At 40.4% G+C, this 16,773-nt stretch overlaps 1 protein-coding gene across 2 annotated transcripts in view; it reads right to left on the minus strand.

Moving 5' to 3' along the window:
* PLCL2 (phospholipase C like 2) overlaps window positions 1–16,773 on the minus strand; it is a 191,373-nt gene that overhangs the window by 2,394 nt on the left and 172,206 nt on the right. For both annotated transcript variants that reach the window (XM_074945688.1, XM_074945689.1), the window contains one exon: window positions 13,588–13,697. In XM_074945688.1, the coding sequence (XP_074801789.1) occupies window positions 13,588–13,697 (110 nt within the window). The remainder of the gene's footprint in view (window positions 1–13,587; window positions 13,698–16,773) is intronic.

Consider the following 16,773-nt stretch of genomic DNA (forward strand, 5'->3'; position numbering starts at 1 on the left):
AAAAATGTGGGTTTTTTGTCCATGTTAAAAAATTCTTGAGACCTTTTCTTTGAATGGCTCTAATGTTCAATATTTTAAAGCAAGGACTTGTAATTTGGCAGGGGGGTGGCCTTTGTATCAGGGATGTGCTTTTTGGTGTGAAAATATGCTCAAGTTTGGTCAAGTTATGAGCCTTTGAAAACTGAAGTTTGCCCATGCTCAGTAATTTCAGCAGCTAAATTTCCAAAGAGTCTGTCCTCAGGGAGCATGCGCCTGCATATGGTTGTGCATGTTCTATCCAGCCCAGGGCTACAAGCGTGAAGCATGACTTTCTCTGTAATGGCTGCTCCCAGTTACTTTGGGCAGGGGTGGGGTGGGCCCTAGAACTACGAGCAGGGAGATGGTCTCTCCTGTGCTATTAATGACCATGCTTCTGCCCATGCCTCATGGAGTAGGAAGCTGTCTGATTCAAATGTAGAGGGGACCAGAGCTGGACCAGGGGGAGAAAAGGAGTGGATTGGGACAAGGAGGCTGGCAGTGGGGGAAAGAGAATCTGGGACTGGGAGCTGGTGTGGTTGGGCAAGGAGACTGGCTGGGACACTTTGGGAGAGGACACTAGGAGATGATGAAAGAAATGCAGTGGGGCTGGGAGATAGTTGGCTTATGGGGCGAACATTGAAATCAGACAAGGGGCTGGGGAGCAGAGGGACAACTGGGACTGACTTGACATAAAAACCAGGACTAAGACCTACTGGAGAGAGCTGAGAAAGCTGGGGTGCTGGGAGAGAGCAGGGGCTGGCTGGGAAAGAAGACTGGGGGCTGGGGTGGACAGGGTGACTGAGATTGGATGACAAGCCTGCAGAAGAAGACTAGGACTGGGAGCCAGTGAGTGGGGTAGATGGGATGAGGACTCAAGAGAAGAGAAGTGGGAGTGGCTGGGCAAGAAGCCTGGGACTGGAAGTGGTGGGGGAGAAGAGGAGAGACTGGGGTCTCAGACAGTGAGCCTGGCCGGGGAGACTAGCAGTGGTTAGGCAAGGAGACTGGGCCAGTAAGTTAAGAAGAACAGTACTGGGGCAAGGAACCAGGGGTGGGGAAGAGACAGGACTGGGACAAGTTGAAGGGAATGGTGCAGAATGGGTCAAATTATTGGGGGGGGGGCAGTGGAATAGGCAGAAGAGTCTCTGCCCACTAGAGCACACTCCCATCCAGAGCCTGAAATGGAACCCAAGATCGCTGAGTCTCACTATTCCTTTGCTGTCAGCAAATATCTGTGAAACCCACTGGGAAAAGCGTGCCTCTCTCCCTGCACCCCACTGCTAGTCCACACAAAGAATGACACCCTGCTATTGCTATCTGTTACTCCATTAACTCAAGTGGGAAAGGTCAATGCAGTGGATCTAAAGATTCCAACCCTGCTGATGAACCATGTGGTTGTCAATATGATGCCACAGGATGGAATTTTCTCCCCCCAGTTTGCTTGTTTAAAAACCTAGGAAATTACACACAAACTCTGTTAAAAGTCCACTACTGAGATTGCAAAGTAAAGCACTTAAATGTTAGGAAATGCCAGAATTAGGATTAATTCTGCACCCTTAATTTCCCCACTGGTGCACAGGCAGCGTGACACAGTCTTTAATTACATGATCACTTACTGTTTTTCCACAGGACCAATTTTCAAAGCTTCATAATTCTTTCAAACGAATTCACCCCAGAACAATACAAGGCAACGTTCCTTGGTAAGGGCTATTACAATGACATATTTCCTTTCTTTGAGCCCTGCCATTTTGGCTTTGGGGATATTCAAGAAAAGGAAGCAAGACTTTTAAAAAAATTCATAGATTAATTGATTCCAAAGCCAGAGAAGACCATTGTGACCATATAATCTGACTTCTTGTAATAACACAGGGCTCCATTGAACTCCTTCCGTCCCCCCAAAAATGTTTAATAGTTGGCAAGTCCGAATAAGCCAAATAATAGCCTTTTCTGACAAATAAATCTAGCCTCTTCAGCTTCTTTTCCTTTAGCACTGCTCTCTTCTGTCTTGCCTTCTTGTTGGCCACCATGATAACCAGGGTGGTTGTAAAATATTCCATATCTCCAGATGGAACTTGATATTTTCTGTCCACCTTCCTGATGTGGCGGCAATTGTAGCTGGGGTCTGCTATAGTGATTGGGCTGAATCCATTATTGCTTCATTTATAGGCCAGGATGCCATCCCAGAGCAGTAGATTGCAAAATATTCACTAGTTTGTGGGTGGGCTCCTGCACCTCCTCCAATGGTAGCTGGAGTGCCGTTGTTGTTTTTTCCCAGAGGTCTTGGAACTCCTTAAAGTCATCTAATTGTGGGGCCCTGTGGGGAAACACTGCTTCACCCAGAGATGATAAAGCAACTGGTCTTGAGGAATCTATTGAGGAAGGGCTTGTTTCCTCTTGTTCCTCCTTATGACTATGAGAGACTTGAGTTGGTGGAGGTTCGGGTGCTGCTTGAGTTACTAAAAAAATGAAGGAGCCTTAAGCACTTATGGTTGCTCTGAGTAGTCTTGCTTCCCACGAGATGACCAAGGTGCCCAACAAGGCCACAGGGGCATAGAAGTACAGGCCTTGAGGTCCTGGTGTGAGGAACCAGGTTCCTGGGAGTGTTGAGGGCCCCTGGAACTCCTAAGGCAAAGGGTGGTGGTGATGCTCTCACTGAGTACACATGGCGGTTCATGCTTGTGATCATCACCTGAGGTAACTGAGGATGCTGAGGAGAATGAATACTCTAGATCCATCACAGATGCTGTGGATCTGGGTGTTGCTGGCAATCGCACTGAGGTACTTGATGCCATATTCAAGAGTCTCAGCACAGTCAGGGTGAGTTAGGTTGAAAGGAGTGAAAGTTCTTGTGGGATTGGAAGGTCTCGATAAATCTGGCTGGTGCTGGTACATGCATCCCAGGGTGGCTGGTTCAATCAGTGCTGGAGTTCAACCCTTGACCATGCCTAGCCTCATGACAGTGCTGACTTTGCTACCAGTGTTTGGGTAAAGTGTATTTTTCCCCCCTGGTATTTCATTCATATAGGCCAGGGGCTCTCAAACTTTTTTTGCTGGGCCCCCCTTTGAAAATATTTGTGACAACACCCCCCTCCCCCCCACACACAAAAAACGTGATAGCAAATTACTGTACATAATCATAGGAGCATACTTGTGGTACTGCCACCCTTACTTCTGAGCTACTGCTGGCGTTGGTGCTACCTTCAGACCTGGGTGGCCGGAGAGCGGTACTGCTCTACCCACCCCTACCTCTCACAACCCCCTTACAATAGCCTTGCAACCTCCTTTTGGATTAAGATCCCCAGTTTGAGAAACACTGATATAGACAGAACTATTCCTAAAACTTTCCAAACAATCTGTAATCAGGAAGTGGCAAAGCTTCAAAAAATGTCTCCCAGAAGGTAAAAGTTTCAAAAAATTCTTAATGACTGGAAGATAGGGGAGTAGTGTGACAGAATGGAAAGAATCATGCAATCTCAGCTACAACACTTACTAAAGTAACAAATTCCAAAACTAAACCCAGATGCTGTTTGTTGGCTGTATGGCGATGTCAGTTCTACCAGCCTTTCACCTCTGAAGAGTTGCTTTCAAATCTGGGTTAGGTCAAAAGTAAAATGAGCTTAATTCTCTGAATCTACTCTCCACTGGAAAACTGTCCACATAACCAAAATTTACTACCACCAAATCTGACATGGTTGGGAACCCGTCTGGGGATGGGAACAGTAAGGGGTTTGCATGTCACAATTAAGACGAATTGCGAGGAAGCTGCCGTCCTGGACTGTAACCACTGCTGTCCACTAAAGAAAGGAACAACAGAATAAAGAACAGTATTCTATTTCATATACAGAATACTCCTGCTAATCCAAAACCCTGTTATCTGAACCTCCACATTATCAAAAAGGAGTACTAGTGGCACCTTAGAGACTAACACATTTATTTGAGCATAAGCTTTCGTGAGCTCAAATAAATGTGTTAGTCTCTAAGGTGCCACTAGTACTCCTTTTCTTTTTTGCGAATACAGACTAACACGACTGCTACTCTGAATCCACATTATCAGAATCCCTTAGCATGAGATAGATGAGATATCTGCCTCTACAGCGTGTATCTCATGCTGGGGAACAAGGAAGGGATTTGGATAATGCAGAGGTTTGGTTAAAAAGAGCAACCTGCCCATCCCAGCTAGGACAGTGAGGAGGAGGAGCCCCTGGCCATGGGGAGGCCACCCTGATGCTGAATGGCTCCTGTGGCGGTGCAGGGAGTCCTTTTGCAGGCCACACTGTCAAAGGGAGTAAGTGCGTGGGGCTGTGACAGAGGGCTGCCTGCACTTCTGCAGGGCTGTGGACGCTCAATCCCTGCAGACGCTGGCCGGGGGTCTCTGCTATGCCTTCTCAGGACCGCAACCTCACCCTCGCACCATTTACCTGCAGGCATTGGCTGTCACCTGCTCTGCGGCAGCACACGGAGCCCTTTGCAGCTCTGCTGTCACAGGAGTGAGTGAGAAGGGACAGCAGAGATCCCCAACCAGGACTGTGAGGAGGACAATGACGAACCCCCGGCTGTTGGTGAAGCCACCCCCAATTATCCGAATAAAATGCATGTTACGGGCATAACTGGGAGTATATTGTACAGTAGACATTCATTAGTAGCAACATATCGGTGCCCTTTTGCTATGTTGCTCCTATGTGGCTGTAGCTGTTACGGGGCATGTCGACAATTCACAGTAGGGACAGTGTTCCTGTGGGAAATGTTGCTCATAAGTCGTGGTTGCTCTTACAAGGTGTTGCTGCAAACGAGCATCTACTGTATTAACATTTGTTCATATGTCACAAAATGAATTTAGTACAGTATTGCTTTGTGGCCCATCATGTAGTAATTGCTTTAAAGGACCTCAAACTTCAACAATGATATTCATTTATAAACTGTTAAAAAAAGAGGACATGAGTTAATATGCAATATCAATTACATTTCCTTAACGAATTTAAATTCTCATTTGCCTGTATTCTACCCTAGAAGAGCAACTTCATCAGCATGGAAAAGCTCGTGCTTTGCTTTGATATTTTCAGGTATGAGCTGTAATGTCAGATCTGAATAGAAACTGAAAGGTAATTAAAAAAGGAAAGGGTTTTGCGTTTATCATCTCCCTACATCTGTGAAATGAGATGTTGGCTTTGATCCAATGTGACAACAACAAGTAGAATGTCTCAACAGTTTTACATTTGCTTTACTCTGTATCTTCTCCTGAAGCTTGACTTTTTTTGTCACAGATTCTACAGTACCATGTGACTGTCACTATTATTACTGTATATTTTACTTTTAAAATGACTTGTTGGCCAGAAACTAAAAAGGAAATAGGAATGTAAAGAAATGGAAGGGCAGACACCACAACGTGGAACAGCACTGAGCCACCAGATTGGCTGGCTCAACAGGGGTGCTCCGATGTATGTAGTCTGTCTAAAGGGCAGCAGTATTTGAATAAGAAAAGGTATGGCACTGGCATCTCGATAAAATGCAGTTCATCTTGACTTTTGTGTGTGTATATGTGTTGGTTACACTGTGCATCTTTTCTCTAGTGCAGGTATTTGTGCTGCTTCTTGTACATGGCTGTGCAGGTTCTTACACGTCCTCCTTTCCAACAGAACAGTAAATTTTAGGCCACTTAGGGGCCATCTCCAAATAATCACCATTGTTGGCCATCTGAGAGAAAAAGCATCAAACCATCAGTCACCTGTGCTGATGTGACTTAGTCTGAGGACAGCCCCTTGCTCTGAATGAGAAATGGTTGGTGTAGGTGCCACAAGGTAGGTCTTGGAACTGGTGCTACCACGTATTCTGTCTTTGAGCATCTGGGGGAGACCAGCTATGTGTCCTTTCCAGGTCAAAGAGTTCAGAAGGAGTGGCCATCATGAGCAATTCTTGTGTTTAGGTAAGTTTTGTTGCATCATATTTTAAAACGTTGCAGTCTTGTAGCCATTTTGAATAAACAAGGAGTTCATGCTGGCATTTGGATGGGGCCTCAACAATTGACAAAGGGTAATTTTGTAAGTATATTTATAAATAGCATTTAGGTACAGTACCTGCCTTATTGTTTCATTGATTACAAATGCTTTGCACTGTATGGTCTCACATTCATTAAGTGAAATTTGTACCCATTGTGCTCAAATTAGCAATAATGAAGAGAAGCACTCTTCACCACACACACATACTCCAGGATTGTCTGCACCACAAAAAAACTGCAAGTTTGAACACAGTTTGTCAATACCTGGGAGCTAACCCACGTTCAGTACCAGTTAAACTACTCCTAGTGCTGCTGCTCATTGTCAAGATTTTTTTTGTAGTGTAGACAAGCTCCATGTGAAGAACATCTGAGATATATTTGACAAACAGAAACTCTAAATTTATGGGTGAAATCATTCTGTGGTTTAGAAAATTGTTGACATTCTGTGACAATAATGGGTTGTGAACCCAAGTGCTGGTGACTGAAACCAGTTTTCATCCTACTTGTACTTTAACAGTAGCTTAACATCAGAAGAACTTTCGTGTTTAATATTTAAAAAGGATGTTTAATATTGATATTGCAAAGTTCTTCTGGTTATTAAATTTTCATGTTTAATCCCTTTAAGGCTTTCCTGGACTTTGACTGGGGACCATTTATGAAACCATCTGGGACAACCTTTAAATACATCCAGCCTTTCCATTTTGTGCCTCAGTAAAGCCAAAGAACAGTTGCCAAGGCCATGCGAGCAGTCTGCAGGAGCTGAGGGCTGTGGAAGCAATGTTCTGAGCTGGACAAGAATGGGTCCACTTCTATCAGTAACTCCTTGGTATACCAAGGATGAATTTGGCCATATAATTACAGATTAGGAAGCCTTGGGTATAGTGGTTATAATATGTATTCAATTCAAAGGCTGACTGCTTAATAGAGAAATTATCAATTTATTTTATTATTTTATCCAATTTTCCACTATGTCAGCTGGAGTTCAATTGCACCAATTAAAGAGAATCAATATCTATAACTTGAGGGTGAAATACAGCTTAATTTGTTTAAAAATTACATCAGCTGTGTCCTACGGTCCTGACCTTTCCCTATGAAGGAGCTAAGATTGACGCTCGGTTTTCAGCATAAGGATATTTTTGTAGAGTTGTTCAGATTAACTTGACTTTGCTTTATAATAAGAGGTTATGCTTTTTGCTTAAAAGAAGCAGGCTGATTTCGAATAGCCATGGGGAAATACAGAGCAAATAAAATGAACCTGTATTGCTTATTTTTCCTTTCTGATGCATAAAGATAGCCTCAAAAGGTATGTCTATACTGCAGGGGCTGGAGGGACAGTCCACAGCAATGGTTCTTAATATATAAAAAGTGCTTTCCCCATAGGGTAATGATCATACCTGTCATAAATATAAAGGGAAGGGTAAACACCTTTAAAATCCCTCCCGGCCAGAGGAAAAACCCTTTCACCTGTAAAGGGTTAAGAAGCTAGGATAACCTCGCTGGCACCTGACCAAAATGACAAATGAGGAGACAAGATACTTTCAAAAGCTGGGGGGAGGGAGAAACAAAGGGTCTCGGTCTCTGTCTGTGTGATGCTTTTGCCAGGGACAGAACAGGAATGGAGTCTTAGAATTTAGTAAGTAATCTAGCTAGATATGCCTTAGATTATGATTTCTTTAAATGGCTGAGAAAATAAGCTGTGCTGAAAGGAATGGATATTCCTGTCTTTGTGTGTTTTTGTAACTTAAGGTTTTGCCTAGATGGATTCGCTATGTTTTGACTCCAATTACCCTGTAAGGTATTTACCATCCTGATTTTACAGAGGTGATTCTTTTTACTTCTATTAAAATTCTTCTTTTCAGAAACTGAATGCTTTTTCATTGTTCTTAAGATCCAAGGGTTTGGGTCTGTGGTCACCTATGCAAATTGGTGAGGATTTTTACCAAACCTTCCCCAGGAAGTGGGGTGCAAGGGTTAGGAGGATTTTGGGGGGAAAGACTTTTCCAAACAACTCTTTCCCAGTAACCGGTTAAACTTTTGGTGGTGGCAGCGAAAGTCCAAGGGCAAAGGGTAAAATAGTTTGTACCTTGGGGAAGTTTTAACCTAAGCTGGTAAAAGTAAGCTTAGGAGGTTTTCATGCAGGTCCCCACATCTGTACCCTAGAGTTCAGAGTGGGGAAGGAACCTTGACACACCCATTATGGGGTATGGACACTGCAATTAGTGGGTGTACTGAAAGGAACTCCCTGCACCCTCTCCAGTCTCAATTGTTCCTATTGGACCCTAAATTTATGATTTAGTACTTTGACCATTACACTCAACACCTTGAACTACATGTAGTTCCTTCCTAATATAAAGTCACAATATACATCTTCATGACCACAGCTCACACCTTTTCTTTAGCTCACAATACATGCACTACAGTCATTATTGAACCTCCATTTAGTGCGGAATTAGAGCACTTCCAAGAGTGAATTAAAATCATTTTACCTAATTGACCCTACCCTTAGAGGTGAAGAAAACAATATCAAACTTCAGTGGCATTAAACTAGTTAAAATATCTACATTATAAATATAATATTCAAATAGAAAGGTCAATCTTTTTTTTCCAAAAAAGTGACACTTCACAGAAAGATTGTAAGTGTAAAGTAATAATGGCAAAGAACTTTAATATCCTCTGATAAAAGGTGGTTTATACACGATAATTATTATTGTATATGAAGTTTCTGAAGTTAGTAAGAATATCTATTGGTTTTAAAGTTCATAAGAATGTCACTTGTTTTTCAAACTTCTCATTAGGATGAATAATTAGAAAATGCCCTTTTTAGTATATGGTAGTGGTGGAAGGGGCAGATTTTGCAATGTTCCTGTGGAGTACACAATAAATATAAATGAAACTAGAAACCCACCCAGCACTGAAGGAGAAAGAAACCCACACAAACGTTTGCTTGCCAGCAATATGCAAAACAAGAATAGTAGATTTAAAATTAATTATGAGGTCAGTGCCTATCTTAGAGTAACTTTAGAATTAACTGCTAGTGTCCAAAACAAAGTAGCTGGACTTTTATTATTTGCAGGTCACTTTTAGGAACATGAACTTGTCTTTTCCTTTACCACCATATGAAAACCAAGGACATACATACAGCGTCTTGCTGCACCTCCACAGTCAGTGAGCAGCCGGGTCTCTTCTCCTTTAAAGATGTACAGTGGATTTTTCACAAAGATACCCACATGCATTATTTTTAAATTATTTTGAGGAGCTCCACAATATTGTACCCTTCACAACACAAGCTCATTACGCTCATATAACAAAAATATATTTAGAGGAAGAAATAATTACCCACAGTCTATCCTGTTTTCGCAAAAGAATTGACATTTGTACCTGACATGTCTAGAGAGTTAGAAAAGAAAACGCTAATATCTGAACTGTGATGGTTCTTAAAAGATTTTCTTTGGAGCGGGGTGGGAGCAGGTTGAAGCTAGTAAACAGTGAATGCACTTAGAAGTTTAAAATCTCTAACTTCCTTTTTTTTTTTTACTTTTTAATTTAAACACCAAAACTTTTCAAATAATAAAAATATATAACCACATTTCACAAGACTGCCTTGAAATTTAGAATACTAATTATTTCACTGTTCTTCAATTAAGTATTATAGATAGATCTAATCAAATTCCAAGCAGCTCTGTTCTCACCACAAAACTGTAATTCATGGATCAATGGGAAAAGGAGCTGAATGAATATGTACATGCTGGAGGCCTGGGAATCAGTTGTGCTAGAAGCCAAAAATGCTTCCCTGTGTCATTAACAGAAGTGCAATACAAACTACCTATCAGGATATATTTTACACCAGCATGAATAATCCCTATATATCCCAGTACACCAGATTTATACTGGATAAACTGTGCACAAAAACGGGCTAGTATTCTAAAAGAATGAGTTTTTCAAGGAAATGCATGCACATAAATCCAAATCCTGCATCCGATGTGACACCCAAGTGGTTAAATGCTGTCCCCAGTAAGTCAATGGAAACTTTGCCATAGACTTTAATTGGGTCAGGATTACACCCAGCACACTTAATGCAAAGGAAACTGGCTGGGCTGAATCCCTGTGTGAGGTTGAATCAACAGATCATAATTGCTGGAACCTTGGAAAAATGACCCCGGTTTCTGGCTGCTCAGACAATAGTCTGGTTGTGCCTGAACGTGCTGTATCTCAGCCCTACAACTTTTTTAGGCAGAACAAACACACTTTATATCGTTTTTGTTCAGCTATTCAAAATTGGCATGTGCTGACCATATCCTAGCTGTAAATGTGCCTAACAATCTAGGTCTAATTTTTCAGAAGCGTCTAGAGATTCTGGGTGTTCATTTTGAAACAATTTAAATTTAACTATGTTCTGAGCTCCTCTCTGAAAATTAAACCCCTACCTCTAAAGTGTTTCCACCTGGGCACCCAAAAATGGAATCACTAGTCACTTTTGACAGTCTTGGCCCTGGTTCGCACTGTTGTGAGGTGTACAACTTGCAACTAAAATAACCAAGACCTAGAATAACTGTTGTCTACACTGCTATTAGCTTAGAGACCCCTCATCCTTTTGATGGAGACAGGTGAAAAGGACTAATCTATGTATGGAAAACACTGAGGTCACTAAATTAGTCTGTTCCTAAACAGATGAAGTATTTAAATTTGAAAAATCCTAGAACTTTCTTTAATATTATGAAAACACTATAAACAGTTGTAGTCAGCCACATGTTGGCCATATCTGGGTCCCCAGCATACTGAGCCCTACTTATCTGTACCTTTTTACTCTAGTATTTTTCTATTTTGATATTTCTCTTCTGATCACACTGTAATATTGAATGATGTGCTGGACTCCTCTGCTATAAGGTAAAGTATTTTCATTTATTTCTCTAACCAATGGTTTTTCTGTGATTTGAGAGCTATTTTTTCCTCTTTTATTTTTTGTTCTCTTCTCTGTAGAAGCCTCCTATTTATGTGTAGAGACACCAACAGGTCTTTTGGATAAGAGAAGTCTGGAATGAGGGCAATATCTTGACTTTCCATGAGAATTAACTCAATGACATATTAATATATTTTCTCTCTCTAACTACTAGGAACTGATAGCACTTTGCTATTGTTTGAAAAGATGTACTCACTAAAAATGAGGAGTAAATCAGAGCTCCCATATAGATACAGACTATAATCCAAGGTAACACTTAAGCTTTCTTCTGTTATGGCCTATTATTGGATTGGATTTAACATATACGTTTATTTCTTTTTTTCTGAATAAAAATGTGCTGCTGAATAAAAGAAAATGCTGCGTAAATTTAATTTTATTTTGCATGTGTGCTCTCATCTAAGCCTCTCTATTCAGAGAACAACAACAACCTGGGTTGAAACGGCCTCTACTATTTAAGACGCTTCAGTCAATTGCCCTATTGATCATAGCTTTTCCAAGCCATATAAAGTTGGCTTTAATTTTTAAGCCTCTCTCATAGAACACCCTCTCAAGTGGCATGGTACTGTATCATGACAGTACCACATTTAGGGGCATCAGATTTTTTTTACGCCTTACTCTGAAGTATCTGAGACTGGTTCAAGTCTATGACTGAGACCTGGATTACCAGAGTGCAAGATGAGAAAGACCTATCTGTCTTTCATCTTCCCCATCTGCAAAATGGGGAGGATAATAATAATTAAAGGGCTGCTGTGATTGTCTAATATTTGTAAAGCACTTTTCAATAATGTTTTACATCTTCAGTGTGGTATATCTCCATCATCATTTGCCACACACAGAGACAAGATATTGACGGGATGGCTCATTGCTATAGCAAAACAGACCATTTTCTATGGCACAAGTGGTAGCCTTCTGCAGATGGGAGTTCAGTGTGGGAGGAACATTAAAGAGTTTTGTCCCCTCAGAAGGAAGAGCCTGCCACCTCCCAACCTTGTTGGTCCCAAGGGCATGGCATGTGAGGGTGACAGGCCTTCAGTACCGTGAGTGGTCAGGTTTACCATACTGCTCCTCTGCTTCCCACCCCAAACCCTAACATCATGGCTCCTGCGGACATTGGGATGCCACTGACCAGACACTGCAATTACAGAAAACTCCCTACACTCTGAATCGGATGCAGACATGAAGTCTAAGTTATTGTTGCTTCAGGCAGGATTAAATTAGGTAGGAATAACTAAGCTGATCTCTGATGCTCAGGAAAGAAAAGTGCAGCAAATAACAACTCCTTCCCCTCATGCCCCCCAGAATGTTGGACCATGATCCCCCAATGCACCCAGAGTCCTAAGACATAGAGGAATGCTGCTTCAGTTCCTCCTTCACCCAAGATCCACCAGATCTAGCAGAAGCTGCAGGACAATCTGGCCTCTTTAGCTTTAAACAGAACTTGGAACCTTACCGACAGAATTTATTACCTGTGAATGCTCTAATGAATCTAACCTATTTTTGTTTCTCCCTAGAGTTGGGCTCAAAGAGGACTTCTGCCATCTTAAATACTCTGAAAAGCACAGCCCAGCATCTGTCAGCTGAAATGGATAGCAAGTGTGGGAGAACAACCTGTAGGTGATGGTTTTGTATGTAATGTTTTTCTATAATGGGTATAACAACATGAGTGTGGGGAGAAGAACTAAGCTGAGAAGGGGGTAGAAGGAAAATTTATTTTCAACAATTAAGAGGGTTTAAAAACTATGCATTAGAGGGAGAAAGAAATGAAACAATTTTTGTAATTAAAATAGATTTCACAGTTTAATGTAGGGATGAGGTACTCAGCTGGACAGGGGACTGGGAATCTATTAAATTTAAATAGAAAACTATTTAAATTGAGGCTGGAAGGACTGAATTGGAGAAATTAAGGGAGACAGCTGTGATAACTATCAAACTATTTTACTCTACTGTGCAGAAAGACTGTAGATGACAAATATGAAAACCATTCTGCATTTTAACTATTTGAAGTGTCCATTTGAAAACTGTTTATACTACATCACTTCATGTTCAGTCAAAATTTAAGCAATATGTGCGTAAGAAAAAGCAGAGGGAATTTCTAAACCAAACATACTCAGTTACTCAAATCAGAAGTATTAATACATTTATGTATACATCATTAAGCACTATTCATTATAGATTACGAAAGATCAACACTTGTATTTACTTCCTTTCTTGATCTGCATTTATCTCGATACTGCTTCTCCTTTTCAAATCATTGAATAGATTTTGAACAACTGCATAGCCTCTTCAGAGCCCTATTTATTCCACAGAAATCAATAATCATTGTCCTATATGGATATTCAGGACCACAGGGGACCCTGTTAACATTAAAAGGTTTTACAAAGAACATATCAAAAACTAAACCAAACAAAAAACCCGAAAGAAATTACAATGGTAAAATTCAGTGTATTTGTCTAAATTCATGTTGACAGCCTGTTACTCTTTCAGGATACTTGAGCTAATTTATGATAGTAAAAAATGAAATCACATCACACAGTGACCACTAATTAGCTACACAAGACAATATAGTTATAAGACCAAGTGTGAATGGAATAAATAACATAATTGCCAGCACCAGAGACATTACCTTTAAAATTGTAATATTCCAGGTAAAACTCTCTACTGCTTTTTGTAGTTTCCTTTCTTTTAAACCTTCCTTTGCTCCTATATTGTGCAGGTTTTCATGGAACTCCATTGCTGTGGAGGGTGAAAAAGATGAATTTAATATCTTTGTATTTACTCTGAATTTTCATGATGGTAGAGTTAGATTTTCTAGAAACATTTCATATAAATAGCTTCCTGGAACTGCTATCAAAAGCTTTGATAAATCTGAACTGGAATAAGGCAAAGATGAGAGACTGAAAAGAAAGTCATAATGAAAAAACAAATTGAAGGACGAGTGAAAAATCTGCACATTTTTATTCTATACTGGCAAATGTTCATGTTTTCAGTCATACAAACGTAACCAACATGTCAATGTACATTTATTCTCTAAGAAAAAGGTAGCATGTTGTAATTTATTATTGGGTTATATAAAAACATTACCATCTTTACTATACAAAAAGCCACAGTACTTGCAATCAAATTCATTGTACTATATACAAAGGTCTTTTTGAGAGTTGCTGTAATATAGAAACAGTAACGTCATGAAATGTTATCCTCTGACAAATGTATTTTGCATCTTGGTCTTTTTTGCATTAAATCTAGATAATGGATAATTTGACAAAACCATAGCATTGTTTATACCAATGGACAGATGGAACTTTGCTTTAAGAAACGTAACTTACATCCTACATCGCCGTTGTTTCAAGTCACATATGGTAAATTTAGAATAAAAACACTGATAGCTTCTTCATACAAGGACAGAATTGACTCCCTCATGTGCCCAGGCAGTGCAGCTAGTATGGTTCTGCTGCACAAAGGAAGGCAGGATGCAGGGTGGCACTCCATCTATGGCTATGTCTACACCATGAGCTAGTGGTTTGATTCCTCTGCTTGTGTACACATACTTGCACTAGTTTGATGTCAAGTAATTGTCTCATTGCCACACTGTAGCCTCAGGTTGGGGATTCAGGTCCATACCTCTAAATTCCCTGACTCAGAAGATGTGGTCCATAATGTACAATACTGTAGTAATGTCTTGCAATAACATATAGATATGAACAAGACACACATTTTTCCTTAATCCCATACCCCCTCGTGTCTCTACATGTCAGATTTATGGTTTTTGTGATTAGATTTCTTTTTCTGTCCTGGGAAAACTAAGCATTCTACCTGTTCATAACAGTCACATGTCAAACCCAGGTACATTAAAAAAGTTGAATCCCAAAGCCAACATCTTTTTTTAATTTTTTTTTAAAAGCTTCACAAATTGATTAAAAATATAATAAATGCAAAAATGACCACTTTGTCATTTGAAACTGACTGCAAGGAAAACTGAAATAGTGAATTCCTTACCTGAATTAAACTAATGTATCATTTTTATTTAAAAACATTAACTTCCTCATAACTCCGACTCAGTCTCTAGAGTGCAGCCTCAATTAAACCATTCATTACACATTTGCCCAGCACAGATTATCAACCAGGTGAAAAATTAAAATTCATTCATCCATAGTATTTATTTCCTGTCCAAATAATCAGTTTAACAATATGACTAGGGATAGACTTGTAGACCCACAGCTACAATGTCCAACTCCTACTACAGCCATGAAAATACAACTTTTCTTATGTGTAGTTGGAGACCTCTGAATATATTGTTTTCCCAGATCCACAGTTTTTGATACACAGTGCTGCATTCAGCATCTTAGCAGGAACGCAGGCCAATTCTACAGGAGATAGGTATACAGGCCCTGCCCCTTCATTTCATAACCATCTTCCCACCAGTAATAAATTCAAAGACAAGCAGGGAGGAAGGAATGCAAGTGCGGATGCAATACATTCAGGATGATGGGGTTCAGAGCATACACAAGTTTACTCAAGGTTGGATTGATGTTTGGGGATCAGGAAGGTGGCTTTAGGGCCAATTCTGCACTATGACTGAGGTGCGCTTGGATGTTTTGACCAGTGGCTGCTGCAGGGAACTGGTTGCAGGTCTCTAATCCTCAGCTGCCCACCCCACAATGGACTCTGTGGCAGTGGAGAGTCATGCATAGTGAGGCTCTGATTCGTCCCTCTCTCCCCACCATGTATGCATGCTCACACCCAGAAAATCTTTGACAAGTACCCTCATTCCCCTACTCTTGGGATGGGAGTGGGCTGACCTAGGAGATGGCAGAGCCAGTGGAAAATTTCCCCAGGGAATTCTCCACTAATTATTTTCAGCTATTTTAATTGGCATTTTTTGTCATGTCAGCTTTGCAAAGTGGCTTCAGCAGGACAGAGACTATGGCCTTGAATTTTTACAATAAATTTGACTATGAACAAAGTTTGCTTTCCACTAGCTCAGGAAAAGACATGCTAGCTGCCAAGTAAACCTGGATTAAGACCAGGTGATGTCTCTCACCTTCATGAGCACCACCCTCACCCCAAAACATTTTAAGAGGCAAAACAAAAATACCCAATCTTAAACCACTAATCTTAATTGAAATAGGATAACAAGTTTTAAAATAATCTAATAAAATAAAATAATTTAATTTTCAATTAATTACTGGCAACTCTTTCTTTTAACATATGTAGTCTTTGAGAAGTTCTAACACACTAGGAAAGGAGTATGGTGTAACTAATCTCACACTGTGACAATCAGTCCTCTGTATTGCTTTCATCCTATTACAGGATCAACAAGAACTAACATTAACATTATTTTTATATCTTCAAACCATGGCTTTATCTGTTACAGCTTCATTTTGGTGCAGGTCTGAATCAGTCCTTGAAACTTTTGCAAAAATGTTTTGCTCTTGGGAAAAATGTATATTTCAAAATGTTAGGAACTTTGCAACAAACAGATATTTCTGACTGAACGTACATAATAGATGCTAGTTTTTCCACAGGATTAATTTGTGGCAGAATATTTTAAGGTCATTTACATAAAACCTACTGTAACTCACACTGGATTATCAGCAGTACTACTCTGTTATATTAGTCTTGAAAGTACTGGGCACTCACATTGCTATTGCCTGGAACACACTTTACAATTTGTATGGCCTCAAGCTGTTTGAAGGGAAAAAGATGAGTCCATGAATTGCCTCCATTTCCAGTTCTGTTGTTGTATAGTGAGGGGTGTGAAAGATGGTGTGGTGTTGCCTCTCTCTCCAGTCCCACAGCTGGAGAGAGAACT

Source organism: Natator depressus, chromosome 2, assembly GCF_965152275.1.
Source record: "Natator depressus isolate rNatDep1 chromosome 2, rNatDep2.hap1, whole genome shotgun sequence".
Classification (NCBI taxonomy): domain Eukaryota; kingdom Metazoa; phylum Chordata; order Testudines; family Cheloniidae; genus Natator; species Natator depressus.